The sequence below is a fragment of the Vulpes lagopus genome, chromosome 21, assembly GCF_018345385.1.
Source record: "Vulpes lagopus strain Blue_001 chromosome 21, ASM1834538v1, whole genome shotgun sequence".
Lineage (NCBI taxonomy): Eukaryota > Metazoa > Chordata > Mammalia > Carnivora > Canidae > Vulpes > Vulpes lagopus.
The window spans coordinates 24,673,528-24,701,330 of record NC_054844.1 but is presented as its reverse complement, the minus strand read 5'-3'; the positions used below and the strand labels follow the sequence as shown (position 1 = coordinate 24,701,330).

The 27,803-nt window shown below is 36.5% G+C and overlaps 1 protein-coding gene across 5 annotated transcripts in view; it reads left to right on the top strand.

Moving 5' to 3' along the window:
- ITPR2 (inositol 1,4,5-trisphosphate receptor type 2) overlaps positions 1–27,803 on the top strand; it is a 471,510-nt gene that overhangs the window by 175,250 nt on the left and 268,457 nt on the right. For all 5 annotated transcript variants that reach the window (XM_041735326.1, XM_041735324.1, XM_041735322.1 and 2 more), the window contains 5 exons: positions 3,928–4,121; positions 7,896–8,025; positions 10,380–10,437; positions 12,128–12,293; positions 13,314–13,487. In XM_041735326.1, the coding sequence (XP_041591260.1) occupies positions 3,928–4,121; positions 7,896–8,025; positions 10,380–10,437; positions 12,128–12,293; positions 13,314–13,487 (722 nt within the window). The remainder of the gene's footprint in view (positions 1–3,927; positions 4,122–7,895; positions 8,026–10,379; positions 10,438–12,127; positions 12,294–13,313; positions 13,488–27,803) is intronic.

Genomic DNA, 27,803 nt, shown 5'->3' with positions numbered 1-27,803 from the left:
TAAACAAATATAAAATATGATACGGGATGGTGATAATACCATGGCTGAAATGTAAAGCAGGTGCATGGTTCCAGAGTGATAGCAGTCCTTCAGGATGGCCAGAAGAGGTCTATCTAAGGAGGTGACATTGTACCAGAAATCATAAAGGAGTGAGAAAGCACGTTAAGTGACCATCTCATTAAGAGAACTCCAAGCAGAAGAACAGCAGGTTCCCACCAGGTCTAGCATAAAGCTTAAAACCCGATGGGAAACTAGATTATCTATCTCTCTGAAATACTGTGATCTAACTTTGAACTGGGAATGCTGGTTATCTATTGTCTTCTTAGGATGTTAAATCTTATTCTTCCATTTAATCAAGGTTGGTACCATGGTACTCATTACCTTGCTTGTATTGGTAGCTTAATTAAGGCTTTGATCTTGTGTTAGTGTTTTTGTTTTGCATATAGAAAAGCCCTATTATAGCCAGACCCTCAACCACTGGGAGGAAGCACTGCTCCAGAGAATGTTCAAAATAGAAAACCACTCCAGTTCTAAAGTGTAGGCGTCTTCTAGCAAGTGGAGGTTTATAAGGAGCTGCTAAGCAGAGATGGGAAGTAGGAAGATTTCCTGAGTCATGTCTTTATGGTTTAACATCATTCTGTTTCAAATGAATTATTATAACGGCAGATGCATTTTTTCAAATTCAACTACAAAAGTATGTTTCAGGGAAGTAAGATTGATTTTGGGGTTATCCATTCTTTGGCTTCTATTATAAAACACTGAACTGACTTTAGTAGTCACAGAACGATTAAATTGCTTTGAACAATTATTCACAGAACTCTTCTAATCAGATATTTCTATGATGTCTTATAAATGCTGGGAAGGTTCTAGAAATGTCTACCTGAAATCTAAACAACTGGAAAATTCAAGTTATCATTTCTAGTGTTATATATTTCTAATAGGAAAAGATAGCAAAGATGACTTTAAATAAAATAAAAGAAATACCAATAGACATAAGATAAATTTCAGTTGAATAAGATCCTGTTAAATCTCTTATGCTTTCTAGAAATTCACATAACTGTTAATAACTTGTTGGGTGCAATAATAATGCTCACAAGCAGTAACACCATTTCTGAATAGGTACAATTAAATCCCAGTCAGCTCAGCCTTATGTTAGGTGGATTTCTTACTGCTTTTTACTTCTCTGGAATTGGTAATGGGAACTGGACTCATTGGAACCATGAAATAAAGAAACAATTTATTCTCAGTCCACTCCCATTCCCATTATGCATTTAGGAAAATCTAAAATAGTATTAGTAAATACTAATTAGTATTTACTAATTAGTAAACTAATTAGTAAAACTAATCCATAGTTTAGTAAAACTATCCATACATTCATGTAATAAAAAAAAAAACCCTGAAAAATCCATCTGCTTTTATTTCTAAGCAATTCCTTCCTTTTACTTTTGATTAACAAAGATGACTTCCATTGTTTTCAAACCATTTCAACACTTTTTACACAGAAATCTAAATTCTGGCTTCTGGGTTCATATAAAAGACATAGAAAAGCTGAATTTTTAGGGGTTAGTTTGTCCAGAGGATTTATATGGTAATATAGTAGTGTTTCTGCTGAAAACTTTTTAGTGGTATTAACTAATTATGATTGAGAGGAGAAGTGGTAAGATTTCTTCTTCGGCAGTGTTGAAAACTGATGGCCTCTGACTTATCTCAAAAGTCCAGAATCAAATTTTTCTCTGGAGAAATGGATACTTGGGAGCCTTGCATGTCTGTGATTTATGTGGCATTTGACTTATGTTTTCCAAGCTGTGATAGTTCACAATTTAAGCACCTCTCATCACCACCAAGCAACTCCAGAAAATATAGCATCTTCTGAGACCTCTCAGTTAGCCATACATGGAGATGTCAGGAGAGTTTTGTGGTGACCACGTGCCACAGGCATCTAAGTATGTGGCAGAACCAGAATGAACCCCCCATGTCTTTGGCAACATGTGTTACATATTATTCTGGTTCTGGCCTCTAGATTTTAATTTCTTGGTGACAGGGTCTATATTTGGGGGAAAGAATTGTCTGGACTAACTTTCTGTGTAATAATCATTTGGATTAAATGATTATTTTCCATGCAAATCTAAATAAGATGCAGACACTGTGGGTGCCAAGGATTTCTGTGTGAATCGGGTAGGAATAACAAAGGAGCCTGTTCTGTGTTAGTGGTGAGAAAGCAGCTCTTGGAGGCTAACACGTATACATAGCCGAATCAAGATTCGGATAAATGTACTGGTTACACATCGGTGACCTAAAACCATTGCCAACCACCAGATGTGCATCCCTGCAATCCACATGGCAAACAGTGGAGGGATTTGGAAGTAGTCAACTGCTATGATTGCTTGAGAACCACAGACAATGAAGCATTCTGCGTCAAGGTTGTTCTGATAGAAAAGAGGGCTGTTTCAAATCCTTTGTCTCAATCTTGTCCAAACTTGGAAATTATCTTTCATATATATATATTTTTCTTTCCTTCCTTTTTGGTTTATGTAAATAGCAGTCAAATAAAGGTCATAGACTCTCAGAAGGAAAACCAGTTAATTTCTGCCTGGAAGATGCCACTCTAGAAAAAAATGTCATGTCTCTGCCTACTCCAAAATGTACTATTTGAGCCCCATGCTCTTTTACATATACTACTTTCATATATGGATCAGATAATAACTTTTAAAAGGCATTTCACTTTTCACAGTGATTACCAGTGGCCTGATAAAAGTTGTGGGTTGGTCAGCACAAGACCGTCAAGATATTTTGAGCCATCCTTTCATATTTCCTTTTATTTGTTTGCCTTTAATCCTGTATGCATTCCTACAGTTGACACTATTCACTTAGAAGTGAGAGTTTTATCTCATCCCATCTTATTTCCATTTCCCTTTCTCTTGGTTTTCACCCTGAGACACTTAGGGAAAGGAAAATTATTTGCCAGATTCTTAGGCCTTTGCCTCAAGCAAAGCTCTATGAACATATACGGAGCAAAGACCAGTGTTCTGAAAGAAAAGCAGACAATTGTTCTTTTGAATCCTTGCTGCTTGTTGTGGGAATCCAGAAGTGAGAAACAACAGTCAGGCTGGAGAACATAAATTGGAGCAGTGTCAGGAGGATCCTTTGGTACAGCTGCTCGTGGTCAGTGGAGGGAATGCATGTATAAGCAGTTTTATTGGAGGACAAATGAATGAGAAGTTCAAACTCAGACGATGTAGAAGGGAAGTGATCCCTTTTTGAAAATGATCATGTTTGTCACTATTGTGTTTCTGTAATTACCTCAAGCATAATTACTTTTTGTGGATTTTGAATAATGATTTTTTATTCCAACTGGATAAGGAATGGGAAGTGTATTGGCAAACACATGCTTCCTCCCCAGATGAAACTTTCTTTTCCTTAAAATGAAGTTAGAGCAATGCTCTTCACAAGCTCTTTTCATAAGCACGAAAGCAAAGTTCTGAAGTCCTTGGTTTGAGGGTAGGATTAGGATGCTAGTCACCACTTACATGTTTTCATGTAATCCTCGTATCCTCACTTGCAAGTCATTTATTGTAGAGTTTTCTCACATTATTGTTAAAAGTTAGGGCCTGTTGGTATGACAGTTGGTAGGACTTACTGTGTTCCAGAAGGGCCTGAATTGGATGTTATCAGAACTACCACAACTCACTGTGGTGCTTCATTTGAAAGCATTTTCTGAGAAAAGTCAACTTTCATTTTTAAAATCTGTCATTTTGAAATGTGTCTGCAGTATCTGTACTTTGCCTATAAGGAAAGAGCCAGAGCGGGGTTGATGCTATTCTTTCCTTTCTTATTACTTTGGCTGTCATTCTGGTTCTGACCAACTGGTTATTAGACGTGTCCCTCCAGATGTCATGTGTGTTGACTTAAAGACTTTTCTTGTGCCAGGAAACAATGTCATGAGAACCATCCATGGGGTGGGAGAGATGATGACCCAAATGGTACTCAGTAGAGGCTCTATCTTCCCCATGAGTGTACCTGACATTCAGCCCAGCATCCACCCCAGCAAGCAAGGGAGCCCCGTAGAGCATGAAGACGTGACCGTGATGGACACCAAACTGAAGATTATTGAGATTTTACAGGTAGGTTGCATAATGGAAGTGAAGTGACAAATACCTAATTGTGTATCCTGGTTACTTTTACACTCTTTGTTCAAAGTCCCTGTGGAAATATCCTGAAGTACTATTGTTCTAATTTATGTATTTTAAGTTAACAACCTTATTTAACGTATTTGTTATATTTGTTCATTTCCATTAAAGGTGTTTCTGGTGACATCTAACAATTGTGGAGTGCTTTGAGGTTTACCAAACCTCTTTCATATGCATTTTCTCATTTAATATCGACCCTGATTTCATTTTACCTTCACTTAAGGAATTCAGAGCAGGCAAACTTGAGATTGAATTCTAACTCTATTTCTACTTTTAATTGAATTGGACATGTAATTTTAGGTACCCAGATTTATCACTGTAGCAAGAAACTCACAGAAAATTTTATTTATTATTAACAAAAATGTTAATAATTGGTTTTAGTATTTTATATATGACTGTCTCTCTTTGTGTTTTTGTTTCCAAGAGGCTAGAAATAATATATATTTTTAAAATTAATATAGTCTAATACCTTGCTCTATGAATTTAAAGGAGATAAATTATTATTTCATGCCCACTGGTCTAGTGAATAAATTCCCCATTACTGTAGCTGTGAATTCTTAGCATTTTTTTAAGTTTAGAAAGTAGTTTTATGATACTTTAATTATAACATTTATTCCAGATTTGTAGAATGCAGCCTGGAGTTTTCAAGGATTTATTAAGATTCTGGGTACAGTTTACTAAGTCTTTCATCATAATTTAATGTGGGCTGAGCTACCAGAAGTGGGTTAGTAGTCCTGGAAGGGTCTGTACATTTTTATTTAAAGTAATTAGATTTATAATCATAAAATGTTTCACAGTTCCTCCAGAAATTCCAAGGCTGAATCCTGAGAAATCTTGGCAGGCCTCCCAACCCCGTGTTCATGACCCCGAAAAATCACTTGGTTCTCCTATTCTTAAACTGAGAACGGTAGTGATCACCTGACCTGTGGACCTAATGAGCCCATAGTTTACCATCATACGACTCAGGGGACAACCTCTAAAATATGTGACCTCATTTCAGTTTGCAGTTACAGAAGATCAGTGTTGAAAAACAATCTACCAGCTAAAAACTGAGGAGATGGAGATACTGCGCTAGGGCCAGTTAGGGCTGATCTCTCCTTGCTGCCTCTTTGGGCTTTTAATGTATTTCTCATTGAATCTCTTTTCTCCCTCTGATGTTTGTGTTTCTGTGTCTGGGTCTGATTCACTCTCTCTGTGTTCCTATGTGCTGCTTTTGAATATGTTTCTTTCTTAGAACACCTCTTCAAGAATTTTTTTATAGCCACGTTCCTTATACAAGTCTCCTGCTTTTTTTTTTCTTTAAGATTTTATTTATTTATTTGAGAGAGAGTGAGAGAGAGAGCATGAGCAGGGGGAAGGGCCGAGGGAGAGGGAGAAGCAGACTCCCTGCTGAGCAGGGAGCCTGATGCGGGGCTAAATCCCAGGACCTTGGGAGATCATGACCTGAGCAGAAGGTAGACGCTTAATGGACTGAGTCACCGGGTGCCCCAAAAGTCTCCTGCTTTCTTTCTGCTCTTTCTTTCTTTTTCCCATTGTTTTACGCATCTCTCTCTTTTTGTATCTTTGCATTTCTCTCTCTTATTCTCTCCCTCTGTTTTTTTTTTAAAGATTTATTTAATTGAGAGAGAGAATGGGTGAGCAAGTAGGTGGAGAGGAACAGAGGGAGAGGGAGAGAGAGACTCTCAAGCAGACTATGCACTAAGTGTGGAGCCTAAACTGGGGCTTGATCCCACAACCCTGAGATCATGACCTGAGCTGAAACCATGAGTCAGCCACTTAGCCTCCTGAGCCACCCAGGCGGCCCCCTCCCCATCCCCTGTCTGTCTTTGGCTCTTTCTCAACTGTCTTTCTCTGTCTTTGTTTTTATTCTTCCTTCTGCTCCTTTCCTACCTTCCATTTACTTTTCACAATTAAATATACTAGAGGATGAAAGCTTTTATTTTGGTTCTATTTATAAAATACAATTCTATGAGCACTAATCTTCAGCTAAAAGTAAATGTTTTACCAATTAATGTTTTATTCATTTGTTCTTTACCTGAGTTTTTTTTAAAACCTTTATTTCAAGCACCTACCATCTAGTTTGTGTTGCTCCCCTCCTGCTCAAGACTACCAAGTCCAGTGGCTCCTCTCAACTCTGTTTTCCTATGGTCTGTCCCCGCTTTGAAAATCCTCTTACCCAGAATCCATTCAACCAATATGTGTTGCAGCACTCGCCACATAGTAATAAAAAAAGACTCTTTGGTGTTTGTTTTTCATTCCCCATGATATGTTCTTCATAGGCAGGTCTTATCCTTGGCCCTCTTGTGTACCCTCAGCTCCTTTCTTAGTATCTGGCTTAGCATATGCTTGTTGAATTTAAGTAAACGTAACTGCCATGGAACATGTTTGCAGCCCGTAAGGAGCATAGAGAGCTATCGGAAGAGAGAAAGAAAGAGAGAGAGTAAATAATAGAAGTGTTAAGTGAGCGGTAGACAGATAGGTGTAAGTAATGTGTTGGGTGAGCAAAAAGTAGAAAAAAATGGACTTAGGGGAACCAGAGAAAGCTTCATTAAAAAAAGCGATTCAAGCTGAATCTTGGAGGATATCTCAAAAACAGGTTATTTGGGTGGAGGAGGATCTTCAAGGTAAAGTGGACACCGAACAAATGTGAGAAGGCAAGAGAGAAATGTCCAGTGCTACTGGAACAGAGGAGTGTGAGAAGGAATGCCAGAGGAGGAGGAGAAAGGAGTGGGTATGTTACCACAGAAATACTGGGAGATTAGGGCAGACAGTACCATTTGTGCACGTTATTGTCTACCATCCAAACAAGGCTCTTCCAAGAGCATAGGGTACACTGATGGTAAGTATGCCGGGATAAAAGGTTAAAACAGGCTTATCTCAGGCAAACTGGGATGGAAGGGAACCCTGTATAAAACCACTTCTTTCTTGTTCCCCTTCTCCACTCAGAAATCTGTAGCCCATGCTTTTTCTGTCTCTGATCTCCATTGAATTCTATACTACATGATTTAGCCCCTGATAATTTTCTAATTATGTTAACAATGCTATATTTTGTTTTCCGGACTCAGGCTTTAGCTTCTTGAAGGCAGTGGGCTTTAGGTGTTTGCGTTCTTCATAATGCCTAGCAGAGACAGGCACCTTCTTGGCACTCAGTTTCTGTCAATGTGTTAGTTAAGGAAGACAAGGACAACACCACAATCCAAGGAAAAACAGGCACCAATGAGGCCAGTCCATCGCATATTTGGATATTGTTACTTCAGCTGTCCTTTTGTAGCCTAGAGCCAAGATGGATTGTGCCATAGCCAGAATCCACTATTATCTCTGAAATTTGGGCCTCTCTCTGCGTGAATGCAGGTCACAGCTCCAGCACTTTCCTCCCAGAGCTGATGGTATTCTGTAGTGTTCAGTGAAATCATTACCTCTTCATCCACACTCATTGGATACCTCTATCTGGAATAGTCAGAGTACTCATGGGAAGTCAGGTTTTTCTGCTTCCCAAAAGACTGTTTTGGAATTTTACTGACATTGGCTAATGGAAATGCATGACTTTCCTTAGCTTTATGAATGATCAGTATGTATGCAACTGATGTGTTAAGAACTGAGATTTCTAATTAGTTCATGTGAAATGTTGATATGTTGTTCTTGGTGTACTGAACTGTAGTTTTAAATGCTGCTAAAAAAATAAAATTATGTTTTTAATGCTCTTTGTAGTTTATCCTGAGTGTCAGACTAGATTACAGGATCTCATATATGCTGTCAATATATAAGAAGGAATTTGGAGAGAACAATGAAAACACCGAAACATCTGCCAATGGCTCTCCAGATACATTACTACCATCAGGTATCTCCTTTGTGACAACATTTACTCTGTAGCTTTCATATTTTCAGACATAGTAGTATTTCTATGAGACAAAATATAGAAATAATATCCACCAGTGACATGAAGGAACTGAGACAGAACATTAGATGACTTGCCTAGAGTGACTGGGAGGGTATTTACAATTACTTGATGCTAAGTCCTCGGAATACAGTTTATTTTGTTATTGTCATGGCTCAGAAAGGTAGAGGTACTGTTTATTTTGCCATTTTACAGATAAGAAAACCAAGGCCAGGTAGGTTAAGTTCCTTGCTAAAGGTCATGAAAGCAGTAGAGCAGAGATTCCCTCTGAGATCTTTCCAGCTTCAGAGCCTGAATCTTAGAAGCATGATGTTGTTTTGGTGAAAGTCCAAGTGACCTTTTTTTAGCTTAATCAAAGAGCAGTGTGAAATGTTGCTGTCAGGAAGAAAGGTATTTTGTAGGAAGCTGTTGCCTAACTCAAGAGTAAAGATGTGGTATTTCCCAAAGGTCGAAATGGAGGCTAATGTGTGTGTGTGTGTGTGTGTGTGTGTGTATGTGTGTGTGTTTACTTTGCATGGTTATGGACTGGTACTATATGACTATTTTTCACATTTAAAAAACATGAGAATAAAACCAGTCTATTTGTGTGTAGAGGAATATAGTGAAGAAAGAGCATAAAAATTATTGTGAAAATGTTGTGACTCTGGAAAGTACCTTCTGGAACCTAAGAAACACTAAATTTCCATTTGTCTGGATAGATCAGGCCAGTAATAGCAGGCTAGAAGCTATGTGTATTAAAGATTTAGCCAGGTACAGAATTGTTTTTCTGAGGATAGGATTTGTATACAAAATCCACAGATGTGGAATTTTCTTTAAAACACAACCACCATGAAAAATGTCAGGTGTCCTCCTCTTTTTCATCCATCAATCAATTTGACAGGATTGATTCACTGATTACAAGTGTGTAGTTAAAATGAAGGGTAGACCAATGTCCTGCTCTCTGAGTCATGAGTACCATCCAAAAGGCAGCATGCCTCTGTAGATGGAGTTAAGCTTTCCTAAGGGAGAGGTCACTTCTGGTATATTTGCAACAGTGTTGTTTTTATGATTCCCAGAAGTATAGAACCCCCCAAAGGGCTATTTCCAGGAATGATAGGGAAGAACCAGAAACTCTTGTTGGTGGTTGCATTGACAGGATCATAAAAATTATTGGCTCTCAGAAGCCAGACTTCTGGAAATAGAAGCTCTAAGTGTCAATAAAGTATGGGGTGGGGCGTGTGTGTGTGTGTGTGTGTGTGTGTGTGTGTGTGTGTGTGTAATCCATCAGAAAACCAGTTCTCTTAGATTTACCTGATTTCTTTCATTGGTTGAATCTATAAGAGAGAGCTTTCTGGGGAATATTCTTTTGCCTTTTTAATATCTTGCTCCGTTTTCTTTTTATGCTTTGGAGATAAGAAATAAATAATGTACTTATTTAAATGTGTTATTTTCAGAAAGATATCTTCAAAATATTAGTAGTGAGGATGGATGTGAAATCGTGATTGGTTCACATAAAAAAATTAATGTCCCACAAGAAGAAGGGATGGAATTTTATAAGGAAGTGTGGGTAAAAGGACATGTTGTTTGGAAGTACCATATAATAACAAGGTTCAATAACAATTTGATTCTTTAACAAACATGTTTAAAAACATCCTTCCATGTCATCACCCCATTAAATTATACATACTTATAAATGTGTGTGTGTGAGTGTGTGATTAGTTGTTGCATATAAATATGTGTTTATATAGATAAAGCAACTTTGTAAATGGTTCTTTTTGGTCTTCTAAATGTATCTCTGACTATAGCAATATATATTTAAAATGAACTTCATTTGAAATGTTGATCTTGAAATGGAATTAGATTGTGACTTTTCAATCAGAGAAGGACAAACATTATATGTTCTCATTTATTTGGGGAATATAAATAATAGTGAAATGGAATAGAAGGGAAGGGAGAAGAAATGGGTAGGAAATATCAGAAAGGGAGACAGAACATAAAGACTCCTAACTCTGGGAAGCGAACTAGGGGTGGTGGAAGGGGAGGAGGGCAGGGGGTGGGGGTGAATGGGTGACGGGCATTGAGGGGGGCACTTGACAGAATGAGCACTGGGTGCTATTCTGTATGTTGGCAAATTGAACACCAATAAAAAATAAATTTATTATTAAAAAAAAGATTGTGACTTTTTAGGCTGTTCATTGACTTTTGGTGGCATAAAGAAATTAAGACAAATATTATTAGGCATATTTATATAAATGTAAATACTATGACTCCTAACTATGGTACCCATAAAGAATGGATTTTACCATTTCTCTTAACAGCTATTGTTCCTGATATAGATGAAATTGCAGCCCAGGCTGAAACTATGTTTGCTGGAAGGTACGGTAGCATTTATCTGTCTTTATCTTGTGAATAAGATTTTGCGTAGAATTCTATTGATATTTTGTTATTGTTTACCTTCTTATATTTATTTAATTTTAGATCCTTTGTTGACAAAATAATTTCTGCCAGAAATAAAGCTCTTAATGTATTGTAGAAGAGAAAGCATAGCCTTTCATTAGGTAGGTCAGGGGAAAGAGACAAGAGAGATGAGATCGGCATATTGAACTTTTCCCTGAATTCTTTGCTTTTCTTTCCTCAAATAATGACAGCATGTGAATGCCCTTTAAGTCCCTTGGTATAAATAGTGCCGTGTCTTGCAAAACATTGCTTTCCTGCATCTGAGAAATTTGAAGCAAGAAAGTGACTTCTTTCAATGTTATCATTAACTTCATTTGTGAGAAATAAAGCTATTTTCTGCCAGTTGGAAATATCCATGGTTAAAGAAAACAAAATGCCTCTGGTGTGACTACCCACCTTTGTTTTCAGGAACCCTGACTTTTATTGTTTTTAAGTTGTTTCTTTTTCAGAAATGAAACTAATAGCAGTAAAAAAGAAAAGTAAAAAAAAAAAAAACAACCTAAAATGTGTAAGCTACAAATTTTTGAGTCTCTTACATTCATTTCTATTACAGACTTGCCATGAGAACCTAAATAGATATCACACTAAGCCCTTTGTTGCATTTTCTTTGGTTAGAAAGACAAACAAGAATGAAGAATCAAGAGAATCAAAAAGGACTTTTTTTCTTTATCTTTAGTGAACATTTGGTTTAGCTTTGTTTTTATATTGTTTTGACAGTTTTTGTTGTTATTGTTGTGTTTTCCTATTCAAGTATTTCATTATTTCAAGGAAGAGACAATAAATCAGTGTATGGTTTTTCATCTTAAAATAAATGGCCCTCTTATCCAGTGCAGATTTGCCCAGGGTCTGAATATTCGAAATACACAGACCAGCTCTGGTGATGATTGTGTGCATGTGTACGCACGTGCACATGTGCCCCATCCTTCCCTAGGTGCTCACCACCAGTCATGGAGAGGTCTCTAGGGCTCTAGGGAAAGTTACTTATTGTTGTACATCCATTCTTGTATCTCTTCTCAATACTAGAGTTGAGATTTTTTTAGATCAATTTCTGGATTCTAGTTTTTTCTATCTAGGTGAATAACTCATCTTGCTTTGCCTGGAATTTTCCCAGTGCAAGCACTGAGGAATCCTGCATCCTGGGAACCCTCTCAGTCTTGAACAAACTGGGATGGTTGGTCATCCTTGCTTTTGTGGACAAATACAGGCTTTTCTTATGTGTGCTTTGTTTTTTCATCAGTTATATCAGGGAAAAAAAAGGTAGAATTATCTTCCTTTTTTCTTTCCAATTTTGAGGGAAAAAAGTGATATAACTCTGAGAATGTATACACAATTTTAACCACTGATGAGTAGAATTTTTTTAGATATAACTTTTTTTTTAAAGATTTATTTATTTATTTATTTATGATAAACAGAGAGAGAGAGAGAGAGAGAGAGAGAGAGAGGCAGAGACACAGGAGGAGGGAGAAGCAGGCTCCATGCCGGGAGCCCGATGTTAGACTCGATCCCAGGACTCCAGGATCGCGCCCTGGGCCAAAGGCAGGCGCTAAACCGCTGAGCCACCCAGGGATCCCCGATATAACTTATTTTAAAATTATTTTTGGTTTTACAGAAAGGAAAAAAATCCAGTTCAACTTGATGATGAAGGAGGCAGGACCTTTTTACGGGTCCTCATTCATCTGATCATGCATGATTACCCTCCTTTGCTATCAGGAGCCCTGCAACTATTGTTCAAGCACTTCAGCCAGAGAGCAGAAGTTTTACAGGCATTTAAACAGGTAAGATTGAGAAGCCCTCCATGGTGCCATAGCAGAAGCTCTGAAAATATTGTTTATAATATCTGACCTGAATTCATGGTTGCAGAGTTAATGAGACTGTATGGCTTATCCTAGAGACACTTCCTATTTTTAAAGACAGATGTGGCCTTGTCTTAAGCCAAGACATGATCTATTTTAGAAAGAGTTCCCCACGAATGATTTTCAGTTAATATCTTTAATATAAATGACAGGCACTAAGATTTAGGAAGGCACTGGGGGATAATGCCATATTAGGAATTTTGTTGTCACTGCTATTATTTTGACCCCAGGTTTTACTGATAAATTTGGTTAGGATAAGCACTAGTGCTGAAATAAATATTTTGTGATTGAAAAATATATAAATACAAAAGAAAGTAACTATTTTGGATCTAATCTTTTTCTTTGTCATTCAGATGACAGTGATCTTGAGACTATTAATGATTAATACCTAATGCTTGTGTGTTTCACTAATATTCGTTGTATTAGCAAGTTCTATAAGAATATATTAAAATGTAAATAGTTACAAGAGTAATTATACAAATAGATATAATTATGCATAATTTGTATGTCATGTAATACATATAAATTATAATAAAATAAAAGTTTATAATATGAGGTTTAGACCATCAGATTTTCTTCCACTTATTTCTGTATTTCTACCTCTTTTCACATAGCTAGAGTTTTGGAAAAATTAATTTTAGCAGTAAAATTAGAATTAGGGGATCTTTTATTTTAAATTACTCTTTAGCACTTTGCTAAGGCTCACTTTTTAAAAATATATAATTCTTTATAACATATGAACATATTGGGTAGTGTTCACAGATACTTCCAGGTTAGATTTTATGGTCAATATACATCTAAAATAACCATAAATATTCTAGAAATATTAAACTTCAATTGAGGAATACATTTGTTAAAAGACTTGGGATTTTTGACATAAATGAAATAAGAATGGAGGAATTTCCATAAGTAAATTGAGGGTTCAAATTCTTCTGTTTCCAGGTGCAATTGCTGGTGTCCAATCAAGATGTAGATAACTACAAGCAAATCAAGGCAGATCTAGACCAGCTTCGACTAACTGTAGAAAAATCTGAGTTATGGGTTGAGAAGAGCAGCAGCTATGAGAACGGGGAAATAGGTGAAAGTCAAGTAAAAGGTGGTGAAGAGCCAATTGAGGTTCGTTGTCAAGATACATTTTGAAATAATACAAACAGTATCTTTTAACATATGCCTGATAGGCAAAATTATTCGTAAAGAAACATTTTGTTCTGAAAAACAGAGAAGACGACTTTCACTTGCCCAATCAATTAACTCCATAAACCCGTGTTTTGGTTAATTCTTGTCGATTGCTACCAGTTTTTACCTCATCTGTCTATCTTTCCACTCTTTTTCCTTTCCACTGTAAATTCTATAATACAGGAATCTGGACAATAGGATGGAGTCAGATGGGGAAAGGAGTGGGTCCTAAGCATAGACCTGTAAAAAGATGTGAATTTTTTTTTTTTTTTACCATTCACTGTGGCTATCTATTTCCAAGCTGTAAATCATTTCTTTCTTTCTTGCATACCATTATATAATATGTAAAAATAGTTAAATGGAAAAATATGCTTTACTACCAGCATGAAAATACCAGAAGTATGTATTCAATCTAAAGAATGGTAAGATGGTGATCCTAAGTCTTCTATTGTATAAGTTTTAGTTTTTGGTGGCTTAATTAGTTGTTGTTTTCACATTTCACTAAATACTAAATAATCATTTTAAGTTTTTAAGGCCATGTTTCAGTGGTAGTACTTGGCAAACCAATGCCAACATCAAAATTGACAAGATATTGTTTCTTAATGCCTGTCTAGTGTTTCATTTAGTCGTGTTTTAATCTGCAGGAAGGTAGACTCTTTAGAGGAGTTTACCTACCCCAGATTTTTTGTGTGTTGGAATACCCAAAATATTGTGTAGTGAAAGGTGAAGACAGAGAAGGAGATAATTTCAGTCCTCAAAACATGGAAAAGTACCAAAGGGAAGTTCATCTGATGGGTTACTACTTCTTCCTTGTCTCAGGACTACTTACCACTAACCTGCAAAAAATTTTTGACTTCATCTTTTAGCAGCTTTTTCTGTGATTTCATAATGTAAATTACTAGAATGTAGACTTCCTACTCCACACAAATTTGTCTCATGAGCAGCTCATTTGTTGTTGTTGACATAGTGTTTTTCTACAGCATATTTAAGAAATAAGAGGATATTTAACATTTGTGTAGTACTTGCTATACATCATCTTAGAGTACACATTTTCATACATGGTACCTCTTTTTAAATTTTAAAATCTTTGGACAGAGTTAGAAAGATCATATTTCTAAAGATGAATCAACTGAAATTCAGAAAAACTGAGGATTTCCTCAATATCAAGCAGCTCTATGAGACCCAAATGAGATTTTAGCCCAGGTCTTTCTGATGATAAGTTCTAGGTTCTTTAATGTAAGACTGAACTTTTTGATATAATATTTAAAGATGTTAAGAGATGTATTATGCTTTCACAAGGTTGGAGTACCTCTTCCTTTTGTGCATACATAATTTGCACATCTTCTAGAGAATAAATATAATGTTGCTTCACCTTTTAGAACATTGCATTTTTAAAATAAAGAACAGCTGACAACCATAGGAAGATGCTTTATGCTCTTTGTAAAAGTTTACAAAAAAAGTCACGTAAAATATAGGTGTGAGATTCCATGAAGTCACTCATTTGCAGTTTAAATTCCTAACCTCTGAGAGAAATGGAGAAAGAGCCTCTAACATAGTGCATATCCTGGTTTCCCCTGAGCAGTTTAATAAGCAATTTGTATTGACGAAAGAAAGGAGATGAATAAATTGTCTGATTGGGGATACCTTAAAAATAAAAGTGCATTCCATTAGGGTTATAGATCTATTTTCTACATACTTCAGATGAATTTAAGTCAATAAAGCTAGAATTTATTTATTATTTGTTGAGTACAGGATTTATCAGTTCAGAAAATGGTAATAATTTTAGCTTCTTGAAGCAAAAAGTGATTTAATACAAGGAATTAAATTTTTGGAAAGTCTGGAGGAGTACTGTTTGGAGGCAGCCACTGGACTATTGATTTCAAGGTCAAAAAATCATAGTTATGATTCAGAGGTGAAGAGGCTGTTTTGGCTACTGCCAACATTGCTACTCCACCACCACTGACTCACACCTGAAAAGCACGTGGGTAGATAATGGGATGTTCATGTCTATTAGGATTTTCTTCTCAGCCCTTACAGCCACAGAAAGATGGCCTTGAATGGATAGGGCATTAAGAGCATGGGTTTTGACGTCAGATACCCCAGAATTTGCCACTAAGTACATGTGTGACTTTGGGCAATTTAATTCCTTTTTTTTTTTTTTAATATTCATTCGACGGACATTCAGTGAACTTAACTCATGAGGATACTGTGAGATGAAATGAACAAACTGGGCACATGACATGTCAGTTAATACAACTTCAGTGGGAAAATAAAAACAATAAGGTGACATGCTATTTTACCAACAAGGCAAGAAGTAAGGCTCCAGCTTTAATTAATTCATTTTCTCAGTGTGGTCATTATGGGCTGATAGGCTTAATTTAGAGATTGATCTTTTCATGGTTGCATCATGGCAGCAGAATCCTAGATGTTATGTCTCTGCACGGCAACACCAAAATAAATATATATGCCTTTTTATACATTAGTGAGTCTCCCGTATAGGAGCAAGAAAACCTTTTCCAGGCATCCCTTAGTAGATTCTATCTCATGTCTACTTGACTAAAGCAGGGCCACTTGTTTACCCCCAAATCAATGGATTAGAGGATTAATTTAGACTAAGTAAGGGATGATCCTCAAGCTCTCGGATGCCCTCCCTTGAATTACATGGGGGGAAGGATAGGTAGTAGAACAAAATTGAAATCTGCTATCAAGGAAGAACAAAGAAAGACTGTTGGTTAGCAATTGATAGTGTCTGCAAAAGTTAGTAGCCAATGGCTGTTCATTATAATTATTATTGGATTTTATGTAAAACATGTGCTGTTTACTATGATGGGTATGGAATTATGAAACCTTAGAATTAAATTATATAAAGTCCAATTCCTGTGCGATATTTATTTTCTCCCTAAATAGCTCATGTGAGTGTGATATTTCTTTTCTTTTTTAAAAAATTTTTTTATTTTTTATTTATTTATGATAGTCACACACACAGAGAGAGAGAGAGAGAGAGAGAGAGAGGCAGAGACACAGGCAGAGGGAGAAGCAGGCTCCATGCAGGGAGCCCGACGTGGGACTCCATCCGGGTCTCCAGGATCACACCCTGAGCCAAAGGCGGCGCTAAACCACTGAGCCACCTGGGCTGCCCGAGTGTGATATTTCTTAAAACAAACTTTCGTGATGGCAAATTCAGTAACTCTTGGGTAGCTTATTCTATTGAAATGAACACATAGCTTAAGAAATAGAATATTACTAGTAAGAAGTCCCTGTGGTCCCTCTCTGTATGCTGGAAGAGAACATTATCATGAGTTTGTTAATTTCCTTGTTTTTCTTAACAGTTTTTACCACACATATTTATATTTCTAAAACATGAAAAATATTTCATTTAGTCTATCTTAGATATATTTTTGCCCTCCCTCCTTGCTGATGTCTAGCTGCGACTCATTCATTTTTTTCTAATATATATTAGAGAATGTGCATTACATCTTATGCACGTTTATCTAGTTAATTGTTGGTGGACATTTTCATTCTTTACAGTTCTAGTACTTTAAAAATATTTTACTTTATTTATTTATTCATGAGAGAGAGAGAGAGAGGGAGGCAGAGACACAGGCAGAGGGAGAAGCAGACTCTATGCAGGGAGCCCGACGTGGGACTTGATCCTGGGTCCCTAGGATCACACCCTGGACTGAAGGTGGCGCTAAACCGCTGAGCCACTCAGGCTGCCTGTTCTAGTACTTTTTAAAAAAAATTTGCTACCAGAAGCAATGCTGCTTTAAAAACTTTTGTATGCTCTTTGAGGCACATGTTTAAGAGACTCTTCAGACTAAAGACTTAAATGTGAGACCTGAAAATATTAAAATCTTAGAGTAAAACACAGGCAGTAATTTCTTTGACATCACTGTAGCAACATTTTTTGCTGGATAAATCTCCTAAGACAAGGGAAACAAAAGCAAAAATAAACTATTGGGACTACATCAAAATAAAAAGCTTTACACAGCGAAGGAACCGTCAACAAAACAAAAAGGCAGCCTATTCAATGGGAGAAGATATTTGCAAATGATATATCTGATAAGAGGTTATTGTCCAAAATATATAAAGAACTTACACATCTCTGCACCAAAAAACCAAAAAATCCAATTAAAAAAGAGGACCTAAATAGACATTTTTCCAAAAAGGACATACAGATGACCTAAAATGTTAAGATGCTCAACATCACTCATTATCAGGAAAATGCAAATCAAAACCACAATGAGATACCACCTTACACATATCAGAATAGCTAAAAGACAGGAAATAACAAGGGTTGCCAAGAATGTGGAGAAAAAGGAACCCTTGTGTACTATTGGTGGCAATGTGAGTTGGTAGAGCCACTGTGGAAAATAGTATGGAATTCCCTTAAGATATGAAAAACAAAATACCATATGATCTAATAATTATACCTATGGGCATTTACCCTAAGAAAATGAAAACACTTCTGTATTCAGAATACAATGCCAGTTGTATTCTGATGACCAAATGACACTCCCTCCAGCATTATATGAGAGTTCCATAGCTCCATACCCTCATGACACTTCATGACACTTTTTTTCACTTCTCCATTTTTGGTAATTAGATGGATTGACATATTTTTTTCTATTGTGATTTTGCTGGATTACTCACGGGGGTCAAGCATGTTTTCATATGCTTATTGACCATTTCACTTCTTTTTCTATTTTAGATTTAAGCTAAATTTTGTATGGGTAAGTTAGTTAGGTCCTACCAATTTATGTGTACCTACTACCAAGGTTAAAAATATTTTTGACTTCAAGTCATGGTGATGCTATAGTTCAAACTTGAGTATAATCTTTTTATTTATTATTTCCTTTTTTCTTCTCTGTTGTATTGGTAAAATTTTCCAGTATAAGTGGTGAGTAGATGTGGTGATAATGGGTAGATGTGGTAATAATGAGTATCCTTGTCTTGCTTCTAATTTTAAAGGGAATGATTTTAATATTTCATTGTGAACATCATTTTTTTGTCCAATTGTTTTTGTACATACCCTTTATTAATTGTGGAAATCCCCCCTATCCCTAGTTTGCTAATTTTTATGATGAATGGTTATTGACTTTAATTAAATATAGTTTATGCATATATCAAGATTATTATTTTTCTTTAATCTTAATCTGCTAATTTTAAAAAAATTTTTATTTAACCAGTTAGTTAACATACAGTGTAATATTAGTTTCAGGTGTACAATATAGTGAGTCAACACTTCCATACATCACCCAGTGCTCATTACAAGTGTACTCCTTAATCCCCATCACTTATTTCACCTATCTCCCTCTTAATATGCTAATTTTAATAAAAAGAATCATAAATAGAACTTCTACCATAGTAATCTTGTATTCTAAAATAAATTTATTTTGGTGATAATTTTACATTGCTAGATCCAGTTTGCTAATATTTTGTTTAGGATTTTACATCTATGCTGTCAGTGAGATTGGCCTGTAAATTTCCTTTCTTATGTTGTTCCTGTCAAGTATTGGTAAAAAGGTTAGACTAATATCATAATAAAATGAACTGCAGGGTCTTCTCCTTTCTTTGCCTATGCTTAGATATGTATTCTGTGAATGTTTAATAAAATGTGTTTGTAAATTTGCCTGGGCCTTGGATTTAGTTTGTGGGGAGATTTTAACTACTAATTCATTTTTTTTAATGGTTATAAATTCATTCAAATTTTCTATTTTGGCTCAGTTTGCTGTAAATTTTTCTAGCCATATGCTTTAGTTTACAAATTTATTGGCATAAGTTGGTTCATATTCTTCCATTATCTTTTCAAATTTCTGCTATCTCTGTAGCTTCAGGACCCCTACCCTTCTTAAGATTTATTTATTTATTTATTTTACTGAGGAAGGGGCAGAGGGAGAGAGTCACAAGTAGACTCTATGCTGAGTGCAGAGCCAGCTTGGAACCGGATCCCACCACCCTGAGATCACTACCTGAGCTGAAGCCAAGAGTCAGATGCTTAACTGCCTGTACCACCCAGGTGCCCCGAGACCCCTTTTTTATTCTTGATATTGTTTACTTGTGTTAACTTTTTTTTTGACCCTTCAGATTTTACTATTTGTGTTGTATACTTCTGTGGGTTTTGACGAATGTATAATGTCATGTATCATCTTAAAAGCATTGCACATATTTTATTCGTCATTTTTAATGAATCTATTTTTGGCTTTGTTGAGCTTCTGGGTTTGTTTTATCATATTTATTCTACTATCCTCTAACCTTTTATGTTGACACACTTTTCAAACTTTAAAAAAACTTAATGGTATTATTTCCTTCTAAGCAACTACATTCCACAAATTTTAACAAATGCCTTTTATATTATTGTTCAATATTAGATATTTTAAAATTTCCATTATGATTTCATCTTTCTCCCAGAATTACTTGGAAGTGAGTTCTCAAATTTCCAAATGTCTAGACAAAATTTATCCTTTTTTGTTATTGAAGTCTTAATTAATTAACTTGTGGCAAGAGAATGTGGTTATGATGACATCAGTTCTCCAAAATTTGTTGATACTTGCTTTTTTGGCTTATTATATACTGTTAGGTTTTGTAATTATGTGGGCTTGAGAAGAATGTGAACAGATATAGGGTTCCTTGTATATGGCTAGTAAGTCAAGCTTCTTGTGTTTGAATCATTTATCTACTTACTAATATTTTTGTTTTCTTGACATATTGATCATTGAGAGAGATTTGTTGACATTTTTTTACTACAATGGTAGGTTTATACATTTTCTCCTATAGTTTTAGTAATTTTTACTTTATATTTTAGGGTATTTTTGTTAGTTTGGTTTTCTTGCACTTAGCTTCTTCGTTTTTTTAATTTGAGTATAGTTGACATGTTTTTTTTTTATTTATTTTTTATTTATTTATTATTATTTTTTTTAAAGATTTTATTTATTTATTCTTGAGAGATAGAAGGAGAGACAGAGCCAGAGACACAGGCAGAGGGAGAAACAGGCTCCATGCACCGGGAGCCTGACGTGGGATTCGATCCTGGGTCTCCAGGATCGCGCCCTGGGCCAAAGGCAGGCGCCAAACCGCTGCGCCACCCAGGGATCCCTAGTTGACATGTTTTTAGGGCTCTTTTGTCTGATGCTTATAAATTTAAAATTATTTTTTACTGGGGACAAAAAAAACTCTTATCAGTTGAAAGATATTTTCTTCCACTTCTGATGATAATATTTCATGTCTCCAGGCTTCTATTGCTGCTGTTGAGATGTTTGCCATCTGTTGAATAGTGGTGCTTTAATTCTGAAAATGATTAAGTATATGTTAAACCTTATTATTGCCTCAATATCTGTTCATTTCTTTTCTATATTTTCCATACCTGGGACTTTGTGCTGAATTTGAGTAATTTCTTTAGACACATATGCATCTCTCTTTAAATATGTCTTGTCTGCAGTTTACCTACTGATTTTTTATTTCAGTAATTTTTTTCATACCTGCAATTTGATTTTTATTTTTTAAAAATTTTTTAAAAAGATTTTTATTTATTCATGAGAGAGAGAGAGAGAAAGAGAGGCAGAGACACAGGCAGAGGGAGAAGCAGGCTCCACGCAGGGAGCCTGATGTGAGACTCGATCCCGGGTCTCCAAGATCAGGCCCTAGGCTGAAGGCGGCGCTAAACTGCTGAGCCACCCGGGCTGCCCTGCAACTCGATTTTTAAAACAATCTTTTTGGTTTTTTTTTTTTTTTTTTAATTTTTCTTTATTTATGATAGGCACACAGTGAGAGAGAGAGGCAGAGACATAGGCAAAGGGAGAAGCAGGCTCCATACACCGGGAGCCCCACGTGGGATTCGATCCCGGGTCCCCAGGATCGGGCCCTGGGCCAAAGGCAGGCGCCAAACCGCTGCGCCACCCAGGGATCCCCCTTTTTGGTCATTTTTTAAATCATCTTTTGTTGCTTGCTAATTTTTGTGATTCCATATGGCTATTTTCTAGACTACGTATAGTAATTCCAGGATCAGAAGCACTAGGGAATTTCTTATGATTCTCATTCATGTTACTTGTTACCTTATATAATTGGTCGTCTTTGATTATGAGACCATACTTTTTTTTTAATAGACTTTATTTTTAGAGCAGTTTTAGGTTTAGAGAAAAGTTGTGCACAAGGTGCAATGAATTTCCATATACTCTCCTCATTTTCATATTACCAACATCTTATAGTAATGTGGTACATTTCCTGCAATGGATAAGCCAATATTGATACATTACTATGTACTAAACTCCATAGTTTACTTTAGGTTCCACTATTTGTATTGTACAATTCTCTGAGTTTTGACAAATACAATATCGTAATGTCACACACAGTATCATACAGACTGGTTTCACTGTCCTGAAAATCCTCTGTGCTCTTCCTATTTGTCCTTCCCTTGTAAGCTCCTGAGTCCTGGAAACTGCTGATCTTTTTTCCGGTCTCTATAGTTTTGCATTCTCCAGAATGTTGTATGGCCTAATGGTTATGTAGCTTTTGCAGACTGACTTCTTTCATTTAGCAATACACATTAGAGGCTCTTGTATATCCTTTTGTAACTTGCTAACTCATTTCTTTTTATCACTGAATAACACCTGATTGTTGGATGTACAGCAGCTTATCCATCACCTCTTGAAGGACATCTTGGTTGCTTCCAGTTTGGGCCCATCATAAATAAAGGCTGCTATAAATATTAGAGTGTTGGTTTTGAGCTATTGTGTTTTTTTTTACTTAGGCATGAGGGTTGAAATTGGGTATGTTTTCCTTAGAGTATTTGTGATTACCTTGGTCTATTGCCCGGGGTCCCTGCTAGCCTGAGACCATGATGCGTTCTTCTCCTACATCTGTCTGAAGGCAGGAATCTCAGGTTTAGCTCTCTGAATTTGATACTTGCTTAGAACAGACTTCATCTCTGAATTGTTGGCATTTACCTTCAGAAAACCTAATCATGGTGTCTTGAAGTCTAGAGTTCTGATTTGGCTTCAGCTGACTTTTTCTTTTTCTTTTTTGTAGATGGGTGGTGGAGTTTTGGACTCCTTTGTTTTCTGTGAGCCCAGAAATGTACTTAAGATAGGTTCTTTATCCAGGATGTAGCTGGTTTGTCATAGGAGGGCCATTTGCAGTTTTCCGGTGTCTACTTTTGCAGGAGTCCATGGAAATGTGTTTACTTAGATATTTAGTAATCTAAAAAAATATTATGAACTTAGATTCTTTGGAACTTTGTATGTGTCATTCCTCTGAGGATTTATGTGTAATCCAGAGGAAATGTCATTTGCTTCTGTGACATTGAATTGCTATACTTTTTGTAACCATGTTAAACAGTGTTTTGGGCTTGGGATCTTTGAAGCCCCTTTATTTGTGGGAATTCTAATCCCAAATCTTAAGTGAAAGTGGACTTGTCTTTGTATTCAGGAGAGTTCTTCTCTTTTCCTTTTTTTTCTTTTTGGCTTTGACCAAGCCAAGGCTCAGCCAGGTACCCCTTTGTTCCTCTGTAGACCATATCTTTTCCTGGCTTATTCTGGATATCTCCTCTAGGGATTTCTGGTTCCAAGGCACCTCATCTTGCTTGGGATTCAGGCTTTGTTTTTTTTCCATTGTGTGTGTGGGGGACATAATCAAACTCAGTATCCAGTTTATCAGATATGGACACATGCCCTCAGGGCTGGTTCTGCTTGAATCCAGTGCTTGACTACTGCTTGGAAATTTTGATGAATTTTTGTTTCTGGCCTCCATTTATCTCCTTTTCTGTAATAAAAAGGGATTTTTTAAACTAAAAAATGATATTTAAAAGATTTTATCTATCACTCTTAGATGCTGTATACTTGGAGAGGTTTCTCTGCAATTTTATTTTGTCATATTTGACAGTTCTGAAGTTTCCTTTGAAGTCTTAAAGACTTCTTTAGATTCTTCTTTATTTTAAGCCCACATATTTATCCTTTTAATGTCTCTTTACTGTTTCTGGGTTTGAAGCAATGTGGACCATATCTGAACCACCTCTATTTGATTTCTGTTGTGTCTCTCTAGAGCAAAATCCTTCTTTTAAACATTCTGCCTAGAGTATAATTTTGGTTCCTTCACCATTATGCCATTGTAAGCCTTTGTACACACCTGAACTTCTCATTTCCTTTCTTATTCCCTTTTGATACCTGTAATCAGATCTAATGTTTGAGATATGCCTCTTGCCTCAAAGAATGAACACATAGAAAAGAATATGACAAAATGTCTGATTAAATACTGACCTATGTGGTGAGATGAGGGAGGAATCAGTGTGGGCTTGAGGACCTGGCGAAGGCTTCACTATTCTGAAGGGTTGGGAAGATTTATTTAGCTAATGTATTTAAGAGTAATAACAAGAGAATCAGAGTTCAACAAGAATAAGTGGCTTGTATATGAAGTGTCTGGAAATTGGGAGCCTCTGATAATTAAGTTATCTTGCAAAATTTAGTCTGGCAGAGCAAGAGACTAAAGGTGGGGACCAAGTAGGAGCCTCTTGCTTAAATTGAGTTGTGAGGTTATGCAAGCATGAACTAGGGTGGCAGCAGTAGAAACATATGCAAATAGGTAGATTGAGATGCCAGGAAGATGGTACATTTATAATAGTTGAATATAAGGAGAAAAAGGTGAGAAACTACAAAGTTGCTGACTTGTACACAGCCAAATAATCTACACTTTGCAATGAACCAACTGCCAAAGATAGTGACAATTTATTGTAAACAGGATGAAATATGTCACAATGTCAATGGCAACAGCCAGTAGCAGGCAGCATGCACTCTAGCAGGCCAATACAGATAATACTCCTTTGTTGTTTAGTGAATCTTTACAAAGGCTCTAAACACAGAATGATTAGCATTGTTTTAAAACAGATCATAATGGTCTAACTTTGTGCCTGCTTAGATATCAGAAGACCAGATAACATTAATGTGATTTTCTTAAATGTGATTCTTCATCTTCGCAATAAAAAATCTTTCCTATAACAAAAATTTTTTTTTCTCAATGATAGGTTCTCTTTACTCTGGGCAATAAATATGAATGGACAATCTGTCTACTAATACTGGCAAGTCTCAGCATATGATCCAAAATTATCCTAATACTGTACTTGATCTCTTATAAATAGGGAGGAGGATGGGATGGATTTGGTCATCTAGTAAGCCCACTGCAACCTTGGCACCTATGAACTTTATTACCTGTTATATATGATATATATATATATTTTATTAAACTTATCTTCCCGGGCATTGAAAGACTATACCATCCTTGTTGAAAGATTAAAGGCTAGAGTATAACAATTTGACGGTATCAGTAGCATTGTTAATTCATCACATTCAAAAGGTGTTGAATTCTAAATAGAGAAAGAAAAGATTAACTAAGAAAATCATATCTGAATGGGTTAAGTCAGGATTACCATTTATGTTCATACACCTCTTTATTAAGGGTTGAGAAGCTGGTCACTTGGGTACCATAGCATTTCTTTCTTTTTTTTTATTTATTCATGAGACACACACACACACACACACACACACACACAGAGAGAGAGAGAGAGAGAGAGAGAGAGAGAGGCAGAGAGAGAGGCAGAGAGAGAGGCAGAGACACAGGCAGAGGGAGAAGCAGGCTCCATGCAGGGAGCCCGATGCGGGACTCGATCCCGGGAGTCCAGGATCACATCCCAGGTGGAAGGCAGGCACTAAACCACTGAGCCACCCAGAGATCCCCTACCATAGCATTTCTAAGAGACGTTCCCACTCATGTTATTTATTTTGGCTGTTAATTTTTCTTCACAATAATTCTGTGTCTATATCTGTATGTCTGTATCTCTATGTTTATTTACTCACCTGTATTTGATTGCCTGCTTCTTTTTAAAAAGCTTACTTATACTCTCACTGATCTGGAGTCTAATGTTTGAGCTGCTTATCTAGTTTCTACTTTAGGAACTTTTTAGGGTTTTTGATTGGTTCTTTTTCACATCCATGCATTCTAGATTCATATCTGCCTGCTTAACTTCATATTTTTTTCGTTCTTTTAATGGATTTGAAATGTAAGGAATGGAATTAACTGAAAAATGTCCTTGGGAGCTCACTCTGGATTATATAGACAACAAGTTAGCTGGACTGTTTGTGGGGGTCAGGGTGTGGAGTGTGGGAGGCAGTGTCTTTTTCTTCTGAAAGGCTGTACAGCAGTTTGGCTTCTGATGGGATCTGTGGCTTCTACTCAGCAGGAGCTGTCCAATTTCTGAGGGCTCCATAGCTGGTGTTCCTGATAAATTCCTATAAACAATGGGCATCTAAATCCAGACAGCCTACTGCCTACTGCCCAAGAAGTTTCATTGGTAGGCTTCTCTCACACTTGCTGCATAAGAAGTTACTACAAGGTGGGGGTAGGAGCAGGTACTCAGAGATCTAGAGCCATGCTGGTGTTCAGCAGAGCACCCAGCACCTACTGTGGGATGATGGAAGGATGGGGAACACGTGCCTTCTATTGTTGGCACTTGGCTTTTACTGTCCCCTATTCTCAATCAAGCTATGCTTCATTTTATTTTATTTATTTTTTATATTTTTTAAGATTTTATTTATTTATTTATTCATGAGACACACACACACACATATACACAGAAGCAGAGACCTAGGCAGAGGGAGAAGCAGGCTCCATGCAGGAAGCCTGATATGGGACTTGATCCCAGCACTCTGGGATCATGCCCTGAGCCAAAGGCAGACTCTCAACCACTGAGCCGCCCAGGGGTCCCTCAAGCTATCCTTTATCTATGCTAAGTGACACTGTGGAGTCAACCTGAGCATGTGACAGCCACAGAGGTGTCCACATGGTGTGAGAGACATTATTCCTCACTTTATCTCTGTGATTATTTTAAACAAACTTAAAAGTCCTTGAAGATTTCTTGACTGTTTGCATTTCACTGGGAATCTTATACTCTCATTATTGAGATTTCTTGTTGTCTTAGCATTAACTTTCCTCATAGGTATTTGGGTTTCATGCAGATTTATCTTAGTGAGAGAATGAATTTAATTCCTTCCTTTCTTCTCTCCCTCCTTTGCTTTACTTCCCTCCATTGCTTTTTCTCTATTTTTTTTTCTAGGCATACCTTCCTTGTGTCATGATTTTCTGTTACCTCCATAGGCTGTTATTATTATTTTAATTTTTAAAATTTATTTTAGTTTTTTGAGAGAGAGCATGCATGAGCAGGGGAGGGAGGGTAGGGGCAAAGAGAGAGAGAGAGAGAATCTTAAGCAGGTTCCATACCCAGCGTGGAGCCCTACTTGTGCTCGATCTCATGGCCCTGAGATCATGACCTGTGTCAAAATCAAGAATCAGACACTGAACTGACTGAGCCACCCAGGTGCCCCATTCTATTATTTTTTAAAAGCAAAAACTGGTTTCCATTTTTTGCCTGCCACTTCTGATCTTTTTCCTTTGATAAAGGAAGCCAGCAAGAAGGCAGATCCCTCTAGAAGAATATCTGCAGAGAAAAAGTGCTTTCCCAAGTGTTAGTACTTTGATTCTGCACAGCGAGGATAATAGTTCTACATAAACTTTGTTTCTTCAGCAAAACTTATGATTGACTAACTCTTGACAAAAGCAACTGGTAGAATGTTTAACCTTCATGGCTTGGTACAGATGGAGTCCGTGTGCTTTCGACAGAACATTCCTACATGACCTAATCATTGAGGAACACTGTGGTAATGGCATGAAGAACTTTAACCATTAATTTTGGAGCAGGCTTTCCTGAATTTTCCTTTTCTGAGATTTGTTTTCTTATCTCTGTTTTTTTTTTAAATTTTTGCCTCAGACTTCATTGTATACTGATTTCATTTGTTTATATAACATTACATATCCCAGTCCTTTGCCTCTGAGCAAATGCTGATGAAGGTGATTGCTATAGATGAGTGTCATAAAAATAAGTCCTTTCACAGGACATACATCTGAAAGCTAATTTTTGATTTTGAGTCAAATGCTCCTTTTACACATCCCATTCTATTTGGTTGCCATGCAAATTCTTAAATGTAGTGCTTGTACCTCCTGAATTTATTTCTTTAAGTTACTTACAGTATAAGAATCTTTCCCCTTCTTGTCCTTTGGCCTACATTTAAAATTACTGCTGTTTTATGATAAACTTAGTATTTCTCTTCTTGTTATAAAAACAGTTACTGTCTCACTAATTTTTCTCCCACTTTGCCTTTTGTTTTCAATTTAATTTGTTAGTGAGGATTCTAAGTTCCTATGTGGTTTCTTTTCCTC